Source organism: Fundulus heteroclitus, chromosome 8 (assembly GCF_011125445.2).
Source record: "Fundulus heteroclitus isolate FHET01 chromosome 8, MU-UCD_Fhet_4.1, whole genome shotgun sequence".
Taxonomy (NCBI): domain Eukaryota; kingdom Metazoa; phylum Chordata; class Actinopteri; order Cyprinodontiformes; family Fundulidae; genus Fundulus; species Fundulus heteroclitus.
The window spans coordinates 28,581,967-28,601,928 of NC_046368.1; the positions used below are offsets into that span (position 1 = coordinate 28,581,967).

Genomic DNA, 19,962 nt, shown 5'->3' on the forward strand with positions numbered 1-19,962 from the left:
CTTTAGGTTGAAGAATAGATAGAGTCAAGCTCACATACTGGTGCCGTTTATGTGGTTGTGGAAATTAACGCCCTGTAAAGACTTTTATACACTTTGTTGGGAATATAACGCTTTAAGGGGTAAATGATTTCGGATGAACAGCAAAAGCTAAATCAGAAGAATATGAAATGGAGAATAAATGGTTTAACTCACCCACACCTATCAGTGACATGCATATCTGGTTGTTTTCCGAATTCGACATAGATTTTATGAAACTAAAGAAAGTGTGTGAAGTAAGCAAGTAAGGACATCTGGCAAATCAATATATCAGCAAATATTATGTGTGTGTTTGTGTATACAGCATATACACACAAAGTATACTTTGGATATGACTCCGACATGCTAGGTGGCGGTATGCACCTAAAAAGTCATGGTTGGAATTTTGCATAAAACAAGGAGAAGAAGAAGACGAAGACTCATTCGTGCTAGATGGCGCCGTTCCCCATTTCAGTTTGTTTATCAACTTTTTTTAAAACGTAGAAGAAGAAGAAGGAGTAACTGCGATGAAAACAAAACGATGCTCAAAAATTTAGCTGTCATTTATTTTTTTTAAATCAGCTTTTCCTTTTTAAACATATTCCGCTTAATTTAGTCTAGCTTGCATGACGTTTTTACCAGCCGAGCTTGAATGCCCGACAGAGACGAGCTGTTTCCTCTGAGCACATTTGGTCATAAATTGCCTTTCTAGCATCTAGCTGCCAGCTAGCTTAGCCTCTGCTCGCTTTCTGTTGTTGCGATTTAGCCGAGACCGGTGACCCATAACGGCGAGAAATGTCGGAAGATTATGAATTCAGCGAAGACCCGAGCATGATGAGGATGGAGGAGGACGGGGAGGCCAACTGCGACGACCCCATGTCCGCCTCTGGGGACTGTGGCCTGATGGGAGGAGAGGCCGACGGATCGAAGATCGACGCCAGTAAAAACGAGGAGGATGAAGGGTATGTGTCCACTGGATGTGTCCACTATGCAATATCTGAGGGTAGTTCAGCTGGCTGCCATTGTTCGCCGATTCCTAACTTGTTTCTCTGCTGGCACCTAAACATACCAGGAGAGAAAAGGTTTCACATGACACCCTACACCCAGTGGCTTTACAGCTTCACAGACGGAAGCTGTAAATGTATCAATGTGATCAATAGTTATTGATCTAAATCAGTTCACCTGAGCTCAGCCCCCATCCCCTAAAACCACCATCAAAACACCAATCCGCACTGATTTACATCCACCTGTATACAATACTATGCTAAAGTATTTATTTACCCTTTGAGCATTTTCCATTTTTGTCACAACGCAGCCAACAAATCTTATTTAATTGGCATAAGATCCGGTGCAACCAACTGTCTTAAAAAGTGACCCGACTAGCAACGGGAGGCAACCGGTGTTGGGATTGTTATAGTTATAATCCAGCTGTTCTCAAAAGGCCTCAGAGGTTTGTTAGGGATTGTCACTTTCCCGAGCTGTCAGTGTTTCACAGAGCTCTGTTCAAAGCTTCGCCAGACCTGCTGAGCGGAAGGCTGTCCACCCGAACCCACAGGCCGGCCATGTGGTCGCCGTGGTAACTGGAGGAGCTGCAGAGATGCACAACTCAGGAGGAAGAATTGGTTGATAGGACAGCTGTTGTTTCATGCTTCACATCTGGCTGGCCTCTATGCGTGATATCAGGAAAACATGCATTGAATGCTGTCGCCACGGCCGTATTTATTGCATTAATGCACATTTTTCTGACTATTTTTCTCTCAGTAATCACAACATCCTCACCATTTAAAAAAAAAAAAGGTAAAAAACAAAGCAACTGGACTTGTTTTCCGTAGTTGAAGACGTTTCGCTTCCTCTCCAGGAAGCTTTCTCAATTCAAAAAGTCTGGAGTAATGTGGAGTAATGAATTGAGAAAGCTTCCTGGAGAGGAAGCGAAACGTCTTCAACTACAGAAAACAAGTCCAGTTGCTTTGTTTTTTACCTTTTTTTTTGGAATGACCATGACCTGGATGACTGAGAATCTTCACCAGCATATCCTCACCATTTGTGATGAGCTTTAGTGTTATTTTCTTTTTTGGTCACTAAAAATATTCTTCAAACAGGCCAAAAATATTATCGACATGCGCTTTCTACCTAATATCGCAACCTGGCGGTCTGTTGCGCTTGCAAGCAGATAATTGTTATTATTGGTGCGATGACAACGGGCTTCAGTACACTGTGCGTTGTTTGGCCAACAGGAAGATGTTTGTTGGAGGCCTGAGCTGGGACACGACCAAGAAGGACCTGAAGGATTACTTCTCAAAGTACGGGGAGGTCGTCGACTGCACGCTAAAGCTGGACCCCATGACGGGGCGCTCGCGGGGCTTCGGCTTCGTGCTCTTTAAAGACCCAGAAAGCGTTGAAAAGGTACTCCAGAGCTTCTGCTTCTCTATAATCTTACACTTGCGAAGCTGAAAATCACTTTATTTTGTGCCTTAAATGGACATATTTCCATGTTCTTTTCTAATTGCTTCCTTTCTATGAAGGTGGCCTTACAGAAGGAGCATAAACTCAACGGGAAAGTGATTGATCCCAAAAAGGCCAAGGCCATGAAGAGCAAGGAGCCCGTAAAGAAGATCTTTGTCGGGGGGCTGTCCCCTGACACTCCCGAGGAGAAAGTCAGAGAGTATTTCGCTGCCTTCGGAGAGGTACGGCTTTTCCCACGTCGCAAATATTGTCCTGGATTGGTGTTAGAACCGGTGCTTTTCTCACACCCTCTGGATGCTGTATTGATGCTGTGAAACAATCAGGTGGAGTCTATTGAGCTTCCCATGGAGACCAAAACAAACAAAAGAAGGGGCTTCTGCTTTATCACTTTCAAAGAGGAGGAGCCGGTGAAGATGATCATGGAGAAAAAGTACCATAATATCGGGCTCAGCAAGGTTCCGCCTATTTCCTTCTAGCAAGATATATCCATTAAAAACGGTGACTTTTTAAAAGCTTGTGACGATAAACCAGTGTGATTGGCTCCTGCAGTGTGAAGTGAAGGTGGCCGTGTCCAAGGAGCAGTACCAGCAGCAGCAGTACTGGGGAGGCCGGGGAGGATACTCGTCCAGGTCTCGAGGAAGAGGTGGTGGTGAGTTTTCTCTCGCAGCTCCCCCTGGTGGCCAGTTCAGGGAACGGCGCAGCATCAGCAGGCGACTGACAGCTGAAACAACCAGACGCATGAGAAGCGAATAGATTCAGAGCCTCAGTTGGATTTGGTACTTTTTTTCCAGTTATGATGCTCAAAGAATGCTGATTGATCTTAGCTTCTTCCTCTTGTCTGGTAATACGTTATATCTGCAGTGTGTTGCCTTCTTAACGGAGGAGTGAGTCCGCCTTGTCCTGCGTGGCGGAGGTGCCGGTGAAAGTCGCATGTTCAGAAAACAACAACAAATGATCAATAACGTTGCCGCCTAAACAAAATTCCTAGCTGAGGTTCGGCAGGCCTAAAGGCTTGTAGTTTGTCCTGTGCTGTAGTTTGTGTCGTTTTGTCTGCAGGTCCCAACCAAAACTGGAACCAGGGTTACAGTAACTACTGGAATCAGGGATATGGGAATTATGGAAATTATGGTTATGGTAATCAAGGATATGGTGGATATGGAGGCTATGATTACCCTGGCTACAACAATTATTATGGATATACCGACTACAACAGTGAGTACCAGAGTCCAGTTTGTGTGTTTATTTATTTTTTTGTTCCTCCTGTTGCAAAGGTAGCACGATTTGACGGTACATTTGGCCCGTTGCAGATCAGTCCGGTGGATATGGCAAGTCACCACGGCGTGGTGGTCACACCAACAGTTACAAACCGTATTAACGTGGCAAACCCTCCTCTCCAAGTAGGTATGTAGTACCAGCAGTATCCTTCTTACTTTAAAACTTTGATTATTTTTTTTATTTTTTTTTTGGAATATTTGTGTAAAGTTCTTTCACGTAAGTTTCTTTTTTTTCTCAAATGCTTTACAGTAGTGGTAACATAGAGGCTACGCTCTTGTGCCGATTATTTAGAGCAGCCGGCCTTCTGCTGCCTCTTTTTGCACCTTCTCTTGTGTTTTTGGTTGTTTTGTTGGTTGCTGTTGGTTGTTGTTGTTGTTTTTTTTTTTAAAGCGTAAAGTTAACAGGTAAACTGCTACAGTAAATGGATGCCAAAGTTAAGGATGTGCAAAGGAAACAGAAAAGGAAGTGTGTTGTGTCCTAACTCTGACATACCTTGTTTGTACCTGCCAGCGGAGCTTCCTTGCAGGCCATGAGCTGACTCCCAGATACTCTCAGGGCCCGCTCAATGCGGACCGGGTATGAGAAGCATACGCTCTCGAATGCTGCCTTTTGGTATGGTCTTACAACATCCTGTATCCGCATTTCTAATCTAAACAATAAGGGACACGTCCAGCTTTGTCTTCTTTCTTTCCACTTTTTCTTTTTTTCTTTTGTTATTTCTCTGCAACTGTTATGTAATGTAAAAAGTTAAAATCTACACATGTAATTGTCGTTTTTTTACAGGCCCTTACTCCCCCACAAGTAATGATTTATACATATGCATAAATAACGATTTGCTTTCCAAAGGATACATACAGCATTCTCTGGATTTTCCAGTTCCTAATGTTAATATATGTATTTAAAATGCTTGTCTCTTTATTTAGCTAGTAGTCCATGAGCTTAAACCTGGTTCGTTTTGGACTCTACCGTGTTGGGGGATAAAGTGCTTTTAATTTGTGTAAATGTATTGTTCTTGTTTTGTTTTACTGACAGCGATGGAAAGAGACTCCACTTTTGTTAATTTCCCTGTAACACATTTTCTTCTCATATCCACTGATTTTTAAAAACGAAACGAAAGAAAAACCAAACAGAAACCCGCACACAGCCAATCAAAAAATGTCACTACAACTCCAGAAATTTGCATGTAATGCTCTCTATAATGTGTATTTTTGACCAATCTGAAAGTTTTTTTTCCATTTAGTATTTTTGGTTTTGACTCCTTCTTCAGGATCCCTAGTTTAATTTCTATACATTTTTATTTTATTTTAAAGTTGTTAACTGTTAAAATAATTTTCCTCAGCTTGTTATTCTTACTGCTTTTATCAATATAGGGTATTAAAGACAGGGGATTCCTATCTTTTCTTGAGTAACTCTGCAGACGGTCGTTCATCCACAGCTGACTTGTCTCTGTTTGTTTCCCACAGGCCTCAGAGCGCTAAAAGGCTGCGGTGCGCTGGCGAAAGCGTTGGCCACAGAGATGATCCAGCAAAGACATGGCTAGTTTATGACAGTAAATGAAGAGCGCTTTGACCTACGCCACATTTCTCCTGTATTTACCCAAGTATTTCAGTGCTTTTTTTTTTTTTTTTTTGCATTTGTTTAGATCGCTTCAGAGTTTTTAGCATTTGCACATCCTCATCCGTTCTTGGTTTGTGTTCAGAGTTGTCTGGAAAGGCTGCTTGTGATACGCTACATGTATTCCTTACAGAAATGTGTTTTTCAGGTTGGAAAGGATTTTATATATATATATATATATATATATATATATATATATATATATATATATATATATATATATATATATATATATATATATATATATATAATATGCACAGCAGCAATGAGAGCAGATCACAGTTTACCTACTTTATGGTGTTCATCAGTTATATAATACAAATATTCTCACAGAGTTAGACATGCAAAAACATACATTATATACACGTGATGTATTGGACATTGAAATGATCGAAATAAAAACAACAAAAATAGCTCTCGTCTGTGTTTGTTAAACAGGAATTAAGTGATTTTTTTTTGCGTGTGGAGTGTTTTCGGTCTGATGTCTGCAGTCGTTTAATCTCTGCATCTGGGATTTTTAGCTTCACATCATCAGGCGTCATCACGGAGAGCTTAACCAATAACCGTGTTTACATGCAGATTTTGAAGTACATATACATATATAAAAACACGTTCATGTGTGCAAATTATTGTCCGGTGATTGCATCAGCTTCAGAGGTGAGGTGGGGGTGGGGGGGGGGGGGGGGGGTTAAATGACGCCGGTGGCGGCGAGGATTATGAGAATCAGGATAATCAGCACAATTACACCGATTATGATCATCATTTTAATGTTCTTCCACCAGTATTTCCGGGCCACCCGTGTGGACGTTCGTTGGAAGGAGTCCGCCTGAAAAGCAAAGCAGCAAATTTTAGAACAGGAAGGAAGTGCTTTGTTTCACTATAGTATATAAAAAAAAAACTTGGGCCTTTCCCATGTTTTGTACTAATACAACCAAAACTTTCAATTTTCCTTTTTCTTTGAATTTAACGTGATCGACCAACGCAAAGTCATTTTGGATGTTCCTGCTGGTAATTTGAAGATGCCTCTTTACTGATGAGCTCTGCCTTTTAAGCTTTATTTTTTATGTTTTTGTACTTATGGACAGAAAGTGAAATAAAACACAACATGGAAGGTACAAACAGATCCTTACATAGACTCAATATAAAACTGTTTAGAACGATAAGATTGTGTGAAGCAGTCCCATTTTCTCCAAAATGCCCCTTTTGTTGATGTGGGCGAAGAGTAAACGTCATCATCTCAATGAGATGGATGCTCTTCACAGTTCTTACTACTGATGCCAGTGAGGGAGGAGCTCAGGCTGACATTTAGTGATGGCTTTTTTTTTTTTTTTACAAGCAGCAACTAGTATCCTAAAAAGGTACACATCACTGTTAATGAGCTCTACCTGTTTGAAGTTGGAAGGCCTCTGTACAATCACCCTAATCGTTAGCTTCCTCCACAGATGGAACTAAAGGCTCAAGTCAGTCCTGGACGACTCTAAAATGCTACTACGAAATCGTGTTACTTCCAGTCAAAGCAAACATGCTGGTCAAACTAAAAGATGGTCACAAAGCTAATTTATGCTGTCTTTTCGCTCCTTTGACCAGAATCAGACTGTTACTGGACGTATGATATTGCATACGAGTAAACAAGGAGAAGCAATTGAACCGATTGAGTCAGCAACAGGCATTGCAGGGCGGCCATCTTGCTTTCTGACAGCTCCATGGTGCTGCCGGTGTTCTGTTGGTGTGGCGTACCCTGGTAGAATAAGAATACCATGCCAGTAGTTGATTTTTATACCTCCGTCTGTCACTGAAGAATATTTTATCGAAACAGCATACACTTGTGAAGATGTATGATGATGGTGTTTGTTAGAAAATACAGTTTATGAAGGCAATACTGTTTTGACCGATTTTGACATGTTTAATTTTGATTAGTTTGGGGGAAGGTGCTAAGCTCAACTGGATATGGTAAATATTTTTTCCGGTCAATATACAGCACTTGGGACATATCGATGCTCTGTGCGGGCTGCTGACTATGTAACTTGAGGGGATCGCTCTAGGTCACATGTCACATTCTAGGTTGTGGCAGCAACAAAACAAAACATATGACAACTGATCAGACATATTTTTTAGTCCTCTGGTGTAGGATTTAATCTAGAGGGGTGAATGTGTCCTTGTCTTTACAATTAGAGGAGACTGTTTCATTTTGCGACAGTGCAGTGTTGCCAGTGGCCCTCAGGGGCCCTAAACTTGGAATTTACTGGTTTAGCACCCCTAGTGGCTAAACACTGCTTTAAATGTGCGATTAATGTGCAATATAATAAACATAAATCCCTCGTAGTCGGAGGTATGCCAAAATGATGAATGGAATGTAACAGTAGGGCTGGATGATAATTCAATATCAAAATATATCTATCGATAGATGTATATAGATGATAGAAAAAAAGGTCAATAAAAGTTCAATAGAATAAAGCTTTCCTTCCTTTTGCATTCTAACCATGTAGGTTAATACTACAGTCATTACATCCTCCCAACCAATCAGAAACGCAGACCCAGGAACGCTCCGCCCCCTTCAAAGAGTTCAGAGAGCACATGTTCTTTTTTATTTTTTGAAAACTTGTAGTTTTGGTAAAAAGTTGGTTGAATAAATATAGAGTTTGAATTCAGTGCTTGTGTGTTCTGTATCTAAAAATCGGTCACTAAAAATAGCATAAAGTAACCCGGGCTGCACTTAATATATATGTTTTTTATTTTTTGATGATTATCAATATCGATATGATTTCTATTTTATTGATATGCTTTTTTTTCTATACCGTCCAGCCCTATGTAACACATCAACAATTATGCAGGTTTCACTGCAACGCATGCGTATTCACCGAGGGTTAGCCGTTCCGGTGGGTATGGTGAACTGTCAGACGGCACAGCAGTGTTTATGTCTGCTGCCCGCACCCGGTGGAAAGTCATTTTCAGGTTCAAAAAGGACTATGTAAACACTATCAGGATGAACGCTTGGCACATTGATTTTTTTTTCTTTGTGTGTTTTCTTTTTATGGTCAAAATACGTGAGGCCCCTCTAAATTAAAGTCAAGTTAGTGGTAAGGCCAGTTCAGGTTAAATACTTAACCATAAAATTACTATTTTATTTATAACTGGTTCTAAATAACTATGCATGCATAAAAGATTGCTTGTTAGGTTGTACTACAGAGCAAACGAGTTTGCTTGCATGGTTTCAAGAAGTTTTCCCTCCGTCAGCAGCTCAAAAACAATAAGTCCTGCTGGAAAGGTGTATCACTTAGGTTATCAGATAATGGGGTATTTCTTCTCTATGGTTTATTTGAGGTAGTATTTATAATTTTCCAGGGTAGCTTGCTGGCTGTCATTTATAGGAGGCTATGTCACATAACCTCGCACATTCCTAAGATACGTTTCTATGGTGTTACACTGAAGACGTGATACTTTGATACCATGTAGGAGGGGGTCCTCCATAATATCCAGTGTTGTGCTATGAAACTACATAATAGAATATTAAAAAAACGTGGGGTGTGTGCTCACTTTTGTGAGATACTGTAGGGAATGGTAGAAATTCACTTTTTTTTGTACATTCTAAAATTAATTAGTTGGACATAAGTACATTTTAACAGCGTGGAAATGGAAACGTGAGTGCGCTGTTTAGACAGGCTACCACTGGGCGGCGTAACTTCCAGTCGCCTGTCAAAGCAGACTCTGGAAGGCTGGCGTTCACAGGAAGACACGATGCTTACTGCTGCAAAGCAGGCCGTCTGAGTGTTTAACTTGGAACTGGAACTAAATTCAGTCGATTCCTGCTGTGAAAGTCTGATGGCCACCTCCCGTTTTTACCGTCGGCTGCTGCACGCACAATGCAAATAAGACGCTGTTTACATCCCGGCGGCTTCCATCCGATTAAATGAACACAAACGGCACCATGCAACCTCTGTTGGAGCAAAGGTAGCAGCAGTGTTTGAATACATGAAACACCAGAGAAGCAAACTTTGACTGTCAATGGCTGCTAAAAATAGCCTGGTGGTCAGAGCATCGAAGCATGCTGGTTCTCTTTTTTTTTTACAGCGGTTATATTGATTTCCCAGCATAACACTGAGCTGTACTTTGAACACCATTTCTTCATCTATGGAAGTCATTTCATCTAAATTCACCCCAAGCTAACTTGTGCGAAGGGAAAGAGCAGCTCAGCAGAGATGGTTACTTGGTTAATGTCGATAAATACACGTTTGTTTTACAGAGTATAGTTTAAATTCAATATTTGGGTTAGGAAAATAATCTTTATATTTTTGGCAGTGTATATTTTTGCAACCAACATGTGATATTAGTTATCCAAGGCCAAATAATTAGTATGATTTCATTGTTTCAGCTCTAGTAAATATGTAAAATAAGGGTTAAAATTAAGTAAGCGTGTGTAAAAAAAATAAATTAAAATGAGAATATCCACCTTACTCCTATAACCCATGAGGCTTTGCATCAAGTACGCGGGTTACATCAGGATCAGCGTTCTGACATGTGAACAAACAGCCTTTTGCAGAGCAAATATAGATTGAAACATGTTTTTGCAAAAGTAAAAACTTTTACACCTGAACGATAACAAACTCAAAGCTGCACCGCCATTCTTTTTAAAACATTTGGTGGCTGACCTGTTTCTTAAGGCAGTTGCATCTTGATCATAAGCCTTTTGTAGGTATCAACGAGAATCTGGCTGGGTATTTGACAACTCTTCTCTGCAAAGCCGATAAAGGTTTGTTGAACGTCACACACAAGTACTCAATAGAAATGAGGTCCCTATGTCGATGAAACTAGCCCAGAAACTCTATGTTAGCCTGCTTTATCCAATCGAAGCTCAGACCTGGTTTGGCCATCGTCTGCATTGCCCTGTTGGAACAGCTTCAACAATCCAGCTTTGCATCTGAGGCCAGAACCCCTGACAGGGAAAAACAACCCCACAACATGATGCTGCCATCACCATTTCTTTTATGCTGGAAGATTTTTAAAACATCATTCTAATTCTATGTTTTATGCAGCGAGTATCCCAAATAAACGTGGGGACGGATTGAAAGCGTCCCCTTGCACACCCGAGCTGCTTTGTATGCACTTGTAACCTGATCTGCGGATGCTAAGCCATGTGTGCGCTCAGATTTCAAACTCTATGCACAAGCTTTTCAGGGGTAAAAACGCTCAGATGAGTGGACCTCTGGCAAAATTTTTTTATTTGTTTAGTTTGTAATGTGTGCATTTGTAAATTTAGTAGAACATGAGCTGATTAGTAATTGTATGGGCATTACGCTCATAGTTATTTGTTATTGCCCGAGGTCAGGCACGATTTGTGCACCGTGTAATACCGTGCATGTTGGTGACTGCTCTGGCATCTCTCCACAGATTTGGCCTTCTTTTTAAACCATAATTATTTTCTACTTGTATATCCTCTCTGCCATTCAAAGTCACTTGATCATGTTTTTGGTTTTTTTTAGCTACATTTCATATATTCTTTCCTATGACCACATTAGAGCAAAAGCACATATCTCTTAATGTAGATTCACATTTTGTCGCTTCATTATCACAAACCTCAAAGTATTTTAACTGGGATTGTATGTGACAGACCAAAACAAAGTGGCACAAACTAGTGAAGTGGAAAGAAAATCATACATAGCTCTTCAACCTTTTAAAAACAAAAAAAAAATGGGCCGTGTGTGTTTAGCCCCTCTGATTAGACATTTTTCTTACAGTGGCAAATTTTGTAGGGTGTGTCTCAACCAACTACGCAATTCTTGTGAAGGTTTGGAATGGAGGACATCAGTAAACATCAGTCTTAAAGTCTTGCAGCAGATTCATAACTGGATTTAGGTCTGGATTTAAAGTTTGACTGTAGCCATGCCTGCATGTGTAGCGTGGTTGCTTTGCACCAACTCATTTTCTTCCAGGAATGCCCTGCATTTGGCTGCATGCATCTAACTATCAACGAATGAAATGCATTCAGAGGTGGGTTGTAACTGGTTACGTGAGTAATCTTTAGAACAAAGGGTACTTTTGGGAGTAGTTTACTGCGCTGTACTTTTTACTTTTACCTAAGTGATATTGTTAGTATCGCTACCTCTTGCTGGAGTAAGATGTCCGGCTACGCTACCAGCCGTGAGTAACTCCACTGAGTAAAGAACAGACTTGTTTTAACCAAAAATGCACCAGAGAGACACATCCAGTTTACGTTGAAGTGAGAATTCTTGTTTCTGCACAAGTTGTGTTGCTTAAATGGTATTTTCTATCTGCTGAGCTCATCGAACATGCAGTAAACAGTCGATATTATCATTGGAAGTACTTTGCACTGTCCTGTGTTGAAATCATTATTTAGAAAACTGTTTCTTCTGCCTGAATGTGTTACTTTATAACAGTTTGTTGTTTCTATATTTTTCATGTTAGTCATCAAAATACCAGAAATTGTACATAACTTAATATAGTTGCCTGACCAATGACATCATTTTCAAATATTAAATTAGGATTAGTTACTGAGTACCTAATTACCCATCTTACCAAATACTTTTTTTTGCTCTTACTTGAGTCATTTGTTGGTTGGCTATGTTTTAACTTTGATTTCAGTGAAAACATGTTGAAGTGGTGCTACTCTTACAATCTTTGGCTACTCTATCCACCTCTGAATGCATCCCCACAGCATGATGCCGCCTACACCGTGCTTCGCAGTGAGGACGGTGCATCCAGGGGGATGTTCAGTGTTAGACTTTGCTTAAAACACTGCGTTTTGTTCAGATGATGGAGCGAAGATGTTCAGCGACATTGTTTTCTAACCCAACCCAGCTTCAAACTTCTCCACACGTTGTCCGCTGTGTTCTTTGGGCTTCACGATGCTGTTCATTCGCTGATAAGTTCTGAGCCCTTCACCAAACAGCCGTATTAACACGGAGATTAGATCACAAAAACGTTATTGGTTCCCCAGAGTTTTATTCGGGGGTGTGAGAGTAGAAGAGGGCTCATTGCAACACACCCGCCTTTTTCAGGTGTTTATCTGTGAAAGCCATGCATCCTTTCTTCCCACTACTTCACGCCTATGCGCTACCATGTGTTGGTCAGTCACATTAAATCCCAATGAAATACATAGTGTTTTGTGTTAGTAATGGGGCAAAATGTAAAAAAAAAAAAAAAAAAAAACTGCAAGGAGTGTGAATGGGTTTTGCAGGTCTCTGTGTTTTGCATGGCTTATGTAAAGTATTTTTTTTCCAGGTAAGCATTTTCAGGTTAATACAAGAAGAAGTTCTGCCATTTGCTATTAGTTTATTTTTGCAGACTCTGCTTATAATATCAGCGAGATGTTGCCGCTATGAGGCTGGCTTAAAGTTTCAATTGAGAATTTACAGAAGCGGCTGAGAAGCACGAGAAAACGCCAACGGTTTCTCCTTTAAGATGAGCCGTAAGAGACTCAGTCTTAAGCTTTCACTCTCTAATCTCTCTTTAACTTCTTGTCTGTCTTGTTTTGAACAAGCTATTGGCTGACTTCAGTGATTTTGTACTAAAATCAGGTTAAAGCACAAAGTTCGGACAGATTGAGAGGTACGCAGTAAGTCAATCTGTCATATCTGATAAAAAAAAGGGACACCAGGCTTCCACTTCATGGTCTTTATCTCATACTCACAGATGCTTGGAGGTCGTCCGTCTTGCCGATGAGGTCATCTATTTTGTCGCCCCTCTCCAGCACTTTGTTGATGTTGTCTTTGAGTATAACTTTAACTTCGTTGACCTGACTCTGCACCTGGTCGAACGTGCCGGAGGAGCCCGTGGCGGGCTGCTGAGGGTTGGTTTCAGCCTGCGGGACGAAACGGCGGGCAGGTTTTTTTTTCACTTTTGCTTGGTCCAAACATTGAGTGGAAACTGAAAGTCTCGCAGCTCGACACAGTGGACGTTCAGCCGTCACCTCTGTTGGCCTAGTTTCTCTTCCTGCCACTGTGTTATCCAGGAAAGACTTTGATAACTGCCCTATTCGTAACAAGATCTGTTTTTACAGTTGAGGACATTGTGGATGGTAAAAAAAAATGTTCAATCTTATCAGAATAAAAACCTGGATCAGCTCAAACATGAAGAATACACATTGAAATAAAACCTGAACATTTGTGTAAAAAAAAACCAAAAAAAACACCACTTACCATGGTAGCTCTCTGTTTTAATCCCAACCGACCAAACTCAGCTTCATATAAACAAATTCTTAAGAAAAACCTCCAGCGACTGTCCGGCCTGTATGATGATCCCAAGCTGGGACCTTCAGGGTGCTTCTTCTGTAACTCCTATGACTCACACAGTCTGAGCTGAACAAATGCTTGCTAAAGGCTGCACCTCGCCTCAGTTACTCATTAACTACCTGTTGCCTCAATCAAAATTTCACTGATCTTAATGGAGCTGTCTGCCATCACCACAAAGAACTACAGCAACTAACTCCGATCACACTCAGACTGCGCTTTCATTTCCTGCTTCTCAGTAACACGGCTGCTGAATATTCATTACTAAAGGGCGAGCGCACATTGAAATGCTCCTGGACTGCTAGGTGTCTATAAAAAAAAAACAAAAAAAACAAAGCTATCTAAGAAAGAAATCATTTTTCATCACCTGGTGAAAACACATCTGTTAATTGCAGTTCTATGGCTGTTACATACCATCAGCTGTCAGGAGAGGATCCAGGCCAGCGCTCTGCTGATATGTCCGGGCAAAGGGCTGTGTGTTTTCGACACAGGCAGATTTGCAAGGCAATAAAGGGGTGAAGTCACGCTCTTGCTCCACTTCATTTCCTCATCCTGTGCTGTGTCGCTTGTTATGTTAGCAGCATGGCGACCAGAGTAACACCAAATCTGCTTTATTCACACCACAATGAAGCAGGAGTCTCTGTAGCAATATTCTTCGTCAGCGATTAAGCCTTTTTAGGTTTTTCTAGATTGCATACCAACTTTATGCCCATTTATAGTGACCTCCACTTTTTGAATGTATGATTTATTTTATTTAATTTTTTTACTCTTTCGTTGTTTAGTTGTGCCTCTTTTAGGAGGGGTTTTATTTAAATATTAGCCTCTTTTTTTTGGGTCTTTGGGTTTTCTTTTAGATATTTTTCAGGTCAGTTCACTCCAAGTCAAGTCCAAATTCATGCCAGTACATTTACAGCGTAAATTCATGCCTCTACTTCCATGTTGCATCCCTTGCACCTAAACCATTGTATTTCGACTTATTTCTCTTAGTAGTCATGTATTCTCATTTATGCTTTTCTAATAGTTTTAAATGTTCTAACCTGAAGTATCATTTATTTTATTTCATTACTTCATAGATTAAAATATATTTTCCTTTGATTAACTTGTTAAACCCATTTGGGCCAGAGGGCGCCTATGAAATATGAAATATGACAGCTTATGATTCATGATCAATGCATAAGAACTCAGGCTATATTTACACTGTAACTTTTAATACTCAACACCGATGTTTTTTGTTTTGTTTATTTGTTTTTTTTTTGTTTTTTTTTTTGCTGGCATCTGGCTTGTAGCCCTTTTATGTGTCTTTGTAGTCGTTTATCTGGGTTTAAACCAATTTCTCTGTAATTTTTGTCCTGTTTTGCAACCATTTCCTGTATCTTTGTAGTTATTGACCTGGCCTGCAACCATTTTCTGTATCTCTGATCTATTACTTGTTGGTTTTTATGTTTCTCCGCATATCTCTTGATCCTATACGTCATTGCTGCAATCATTTTTGTCCTTATTATATATTTTATAAAGAATTTATTTACTTAAAATGGCCAGATATTTTCTCAACAAGTTGGCTAAATGGAGCCAAACATCTTAAATAATAGTAAATGTATCACAATAACCGTTTTCAGTGGCTTTTTGTGTAATAGGCTACTTCTTTAGTGGCATGTACCATGAATGAAATCCTCGATTAAATGCTGTTTCTGTTCCTCTCTCCTAGTATTCGTTCCTCACATGTATTTCAACACAACAAAGCAGGAACAATGTGCGTTAGCACCTCTGAGGTGAACAGGGAAGCAAAGAAAATGTTAAATAAAGGAAGCAGAACAACAGTCACCTGTGTAGTAATGTGCATTGTATTTATTCAAAAGATTATCACACATACATTCCAAATGTATGTAATCATGCTGCACAGCTGCTACATAGTCAGAAGCAAGTATAACTGCTCCTCAGACGAAGAGGATCTGGACATGAGTCACAGGAACGGACAACAGGGAGGCTTCCTGTCAGCAAGAAGAATGAAATGACTCTGCAGGGCAGTGTACTCTCAAAGACTTGAATCAAGCCATTATCAACTTTCCTTGTATTGCTTGGTGTTTCTTAACAATTGACTTTTTACAGTTGTGAGTTTCTTCCTTGCACCCATTTTGAAACCTAGGGGTTTCCAACATAACAATAATGCAAAAAAGAAAACCCACAAAACACAAATGCTGCTGTTCGAACCCTCTTCAAGGCACATGTTTCTGGGTATTATATACTTCAAAGGTCTCTGTTATGTGTGGAGAGACATTAAATCTAAAACTACAGCATCATGGAAACATATGTAAATGATTTGGTTTACAGAGTTGACACATTTTTTTTTTTTTTACAGAGGACAAAAGGGGTTGTATCACAAGCAGAGTGGTAATATCAATCAGGCTGTATCCCGTCAATTACAGATGCATCTGATCTAAACTCGGTGTGTGGTTAAATTACATCTCTCCACAGAATCATTTTGTTTCATCCTCCACTGACATAGCCAGGACCGATGCCGTCAGATTGCTTCAGTGTTATGGCTAGAAGCCATTTTGGTTGGTTTCAGTCAGTGTGGCTGCTGATTTGCTGGCCTAGCTCTCAGGTTGCATGTGTGGGCGTGGCTAGCTTCTCCTGACTGCTGGTTTCCTGCTCCTCCAACCAGAGAGGAGGCTCACCTGTCAGAGAGGGCAACCTCTTGTTGAGGTGTCTTTACAAAATGTGGACCTTGGTTTGTTAGCGTTCGATGCAAACTTGTTGTTATTGCCAGGGCTACTTTCTACAAAGTGTTTGGTCTGAGGCCTGTCTTGTGCTAAGAGGGCAAGAAGATTCTGAGGGCATACTTAGACATCTCACTGGTGGAACTCCTTTTGTTTGGTTGGTTTCTTCAGCCTTTTGCTCTTTTGAACTTTTGTAAACTTGTTTCTGGTAAAAGATCCTTGAAACCATATTTGTAGATTGTCCTTATCTGCTACATCAGACTGATGTTCTATTCATCAAAAGACATGATTATGAACCACAACTAATGGTCTTAGGTACTAATTCTAGAGCCTTCCTTTTGTTCTCTTTGTTAAAGTCTGGAAACAAAGGAAGTAATAGTTCACTTGGTGTTTAACCACCAACATCTAGTTAAACGTGACTTCCCTTTTCCCCTGGCTGAGCCGGGTGACATTCAGTCACCAGGTAGTAGACCTACACAAGGCTGGGATGGGCTCTATCATCAGGAAGCTGGGTGTGAAGTTGACAGCCGGTGGTGTTGTTATTTTGAAATGCAAGAAACATAAAATGACCATCAATGATTGACGGGAGGAGGAGGATCCAGAGAAAGATAAGCTCAGGCATCATTCCAGAGTCACACTGGAGGACAGGTTAATGATCTGAAGGCAGTTGTGACCACAGTCACCAAGAACACTGCTCACAGGTGGTTAAACACTACACTGCACCACATCGAAGCTTGCAGCCCTTTGCAGAAGAAGTTACATGTACCTATTGATGTTTTCCAGTCAACTTATACATATTTCAGAGCAAGCTTGCAAGACAATGTTGTGTTACAAATCTCTGTCTCAGGCATCAACTCGACCTACTGTCTTTGGAGGAGGAGAAATGCTGAGTATGACTTAAAGAACACCATCTCCATTGTTAATGATTGAGTTTTGGGGCTGATTGAGTTTTTTATCAGGGGAAGAAGAATATTTTTTTTATTCTTTTTTGGGTCATGTTTTCAAGCTCTTCAGTTTTCGCTGTTTTGAACAATTACATCACAGTATTTGCTGCTGAACTGCCGAAAAAGATCACAGCCTTCCGTCTTGTGAATTTTTGCGAAATTTTTCTAAGTAATTTTGTAGTCCAAGCTGAAGGATGCTGAAGGTACGAGTGGATATCGCTTGTTCATTACAACATCCTCCAGCATACTCCAAAAATGGCCGAACGGGGTGGAGTGACATGCTCTGTGACCTGGAAGGGGGCGGAGTGTGAAGTGCCTCCTTTAGATTTAAAGAGACAGCACCAAAACGAGTTGCTCTAAGACGTACCTCAGAAGAGTGGGTAAAAGGGGAAACATGAGGGTACATTTTTTAATAATTCAGACCAAAGTGCAGCAGTTCCACTTTATATTGACCACAACTGAATGATTTCAATGTGCAAAGGAAGAACCACAAAGCATGATGTGTCCCTTTTAATGGTTTAGAAAGGTTCTCTAAAGAGCAGGTGACCTGACTATAAGAAACATGCTACTGCTATACAGTAGCAGGAAGTTCTGTGGTATATTTCAACTAGTGTTGCGCCGATGCCATTTTTTGGCCCTGATACCGATACCTGATACCTGGCTGTGCAGTATCGGCCGATACCGATACAATACCGATACCATCTGTTTGAAACTGATGTGTGTGTGTGTATATATGAAGAACTGCATACTACTGAGGGTAGTAGAACTTTTTATTGCCTACCTGGAATGTATGACAATGGTTGAATAAACTTTTGGCTCTCAAATGCCAGAATAGTGCAACTTTCATGAACTTATATAACATGTATAATACTAGTCGGGAGAGAGAAGGCTGCGTTCAAGTGACATACAAACATCAAAATGGTATTGGTGCCCTTTTTGTTGGTACTCACCGATACCGATACCACCATTTTAGTGCTGGATCTGGGCACCGTCCCATACTGGTATCGGTATCGGTGCAACACTAATTTCAACACCATGAACTTTAAAATGAACAAACACTGTTAATTTGTTTTATGTATATGAACTTACAAATTTAGCAAACTAACAAAAACATCCTTTACGGTATGATATTTTGTAAATGAATGCAAGCTTCCTCAATAGGCGTAGCCTACTGGTCCTCTTCCTGTAAACTGCCTCAGTCCAGCACTTTTTGCCCAATCTTATTGCTCCCACCTCTCCAGCTCATTCTCATTTATCAGCCTCACAGAGAGTCTAACCCCCAATTTAACCACCACTTATACCGTGTCAGGCTACACTCTGGTGTGAACTTCACAGTAAATTCACACCCATTATAATCAATGAGAGCATTTACACTGCCTCCTCAAGGCGGTTCAGGGTGGCACTGAAGATCTTTTTTTTTTCCACACTAGAAATCATAAACATCACCTGAAACCCAGCAACAGCATTTAAACCTAGCTCGACTGCTACTATGCAACCCCTGCCCTTTGAAAGACTATATTTGTGCTATATTTCTTAATGTGTAACAGCTAGTCTTTGTTTTGGTTGGATAGCAGCTCTAAATTTTGTAGACTGTCCTCTCAATTCAGGGCCAACAAGGGACAGACGTTCATGCATGTGCTCTGAGAATTACTACGCAGAAAAAGTTTAAAACTTGAAAAACTAAAAAAACAATCCCAATTTATAAAACCATGCCACGCACACAAGCAAGGAATTTCCCTTTACAGATCACAGCTGCACCTGAACCATTTGCATACCAGGTTCTGTCTCGTGTTCTGCCCTCTACACGCCCAGATTCAGCCATAAATGGTCAATGTAAAGCACCTCATGAATGTCAACGTGTATTTAAATGAGCCAGCTGATCAGAGGTATTTCATGGTCTACAATGGCAACCACGGAGAACAGAGCAAAGAAACGCGGCCGAGGCCAGATGAGTCAGGGAACGCGCTGTTTCGTTTGTATTTAGGTTGCAAATCAGAGGCAGAAGCAAAGTGGGCAAATATGTTGTGTCGTGGCGAGGGGGGCTGGAGTGAGGAGTGTCGTGTGACTTGCTACAAACAAACACAAACATATATACATATATGCAATTTTATACATTAGGTCAGTGTCTTTAAACCCCGTCCTTGCAAACTGCCTTACACATTTTCTGCTTGAAAACTCCTGATTCCAATTCATGGCTGATTAGCTGCCTTTTGCTAAACTGTAATAATCCTAATCAGGTGAGCTAAAGCAGTGGAACAAATAGGAAGTACCCAAGTTCAGCCCTCGACAGCTACTGTCTACCAACTTTTACATGCATCTTTTTTTTTTTTTTTTTACCGACAATCAAATGAACGGCTCATTACCAGGTGTCTGCAGAGCTAAATGACATGCTGAGGGATTTCAGCTTTGTTGGAGCAGAGATATGTCTATAAATTACAGGATGGTAGCTCTGGAGGACTGTAGTTATGGACTCCTGGTCTACAACATGCAGGGCTGTGCGCCTGCATATACCAGGCTTTATAAACACTGCGTTAGATCACAGGGTGTCCCCCAGCTTTGTCCTTATTACATTTATTGGTTTAAAGCGACATTTTCCTTTTCATCTTGCAGTGTATCATGACATTGTTACTCTCTAAATTCTTTTTAGAAGTAGAATTTTTAGCAATTTTGACAATTCAAACTTTTCAGGTT

The 19,962-nt window shown here is 40.5% G+C and overlaps 2 protein-coding genes across 7 annotated transcripts; one reads left to right on the forward strand and one right to left on the reverse strand.

Moving 5' to 3' along the window:
* Nucleotides 1–501: 501 nt before the first annotated feature.
* Nucleotides 502–5,559, forward strand: LOC105931114 (heterogeneous nuclear ribonucleoprotein D0). 5 transcript variants are annotated; one of them, XR_002428570.2, is made up of 9 exons: nucleotides 502–977; nucleotides 2,250–2,418; nucleotides 2,538–2,699; nucleotides 2,802–2,933; nucleotides 3,028–3,127; nucleotides 3,535–3,690; nucleotides 3,786–3,879; nucleotides 4,264–4,365; nucleotides 5,217–5,422. XR_002428570.2 is itself a non-coding variant. In XM_012869652.3 (8 exons), the coding sequence occupies exons 1-7, from the start codon at nucleotides 811–813 to the stop codon at nucleotides 3,851–3,853; spliced, it is 954 nt and encodes a 317-aa protein (XP_012725106.1). In that variant the 5' UTR covers nucleotides 502–810; the 3' UTR covers nucleotides 3,854–3,879; nucleotides 4,264–5,559. The 5 variants fall into 5 exon arrangements, 4 of the variants coding, with proteins under 4 accessions (XP_012725106.1, XP_012725107.1, XP_012725108.1 ...); XM_012869652.3 differs by having other exon boundaries at nucleotides 4,264–5,559; XM_012869653.3 differs by having other exon boundaries at nucleotides 3,786–3,875; nucleotides 4,264–5,559.
* Nucleotides 5,560–5,643: 84 nt separating this feature from the next.
* Nucleotides 5,644–14,129, reverse strand: si:ch73-234b20.5 (uncharacterized protein LOC449923 homolog). Of its 2 annotated transcripts, none has more exons than XM_036140516.1 (3): nucleotides 13,521–13,826; nucleotides 13,013–13,183; nucleotides 5,644–6,193 (listed from the first exon to the last, which is right to left on the reverse strand). In XM_036140516.1, exons 1-3 carry the CDS (start codon nucleotides 13,521–13,523, stop codon nucleotides 6,056–6,058), a joined length of 312 nt encoding a protein of 103 aa, XP_035996409.1. In that variant the 5' UTR covers nucleotides 13,524–13,826; the 3' UTR covers nucleotides 5,644–6,055. The 2 variants fall into 2 exon arrangements, with proteins under 2 accessions (XP_035996409.1, XP_035996410.1); XM_036140517.1 differs by lacking the exon at nucleotides 13,521–13,826 and adding an exon at nucleotides 14,025–14,129 and having other exon boundaries at nucleotides 6,037–6,193.
* Between the last annotated feature and the right edge of the window lie 5,833 nt (nucleotides 14,130–19,962).

What these genes read in the sequence shown, in the direction of transcription:
- LOC105931114 (XM_012869652.3), top strand. Translation starts at nt 811, where the DNA reads ATGTCGGAAGATTATGAATTCAGCGAAGACCCGAGCATGATGAGGATG. An exon ending in ATAATATCGGGCTCAGCAAG is followed by an intron (nt 2,934 to 3,027) that starts GTTCCGCCTATT and finishes TGGCTCCTGCAG; the next exon opens with TGTGAAGTGAAGGTGGCCGT. An exon ending in GTCTCGAGGAAGAGGTGGTG is followed by an intron (nt 3,128 to 3,534) that starts GTGAGTTTTCTC and finishes TTTTGTCTGCAG; the next exon opens with GTCCCAACCAAAACTGGAAC.
- si:ch73-234b20.5 (XM_036140516.1), bottom strand. An exon ending in CGGACGACCTCCAAGCATCT is followed by an intron (nt 6,194 to 13,012) that starts GTGAGTATGAGA and finishes TTTGCTTTTCAG; the next exon opens with GCGGACTCCTTCCAACGAAC.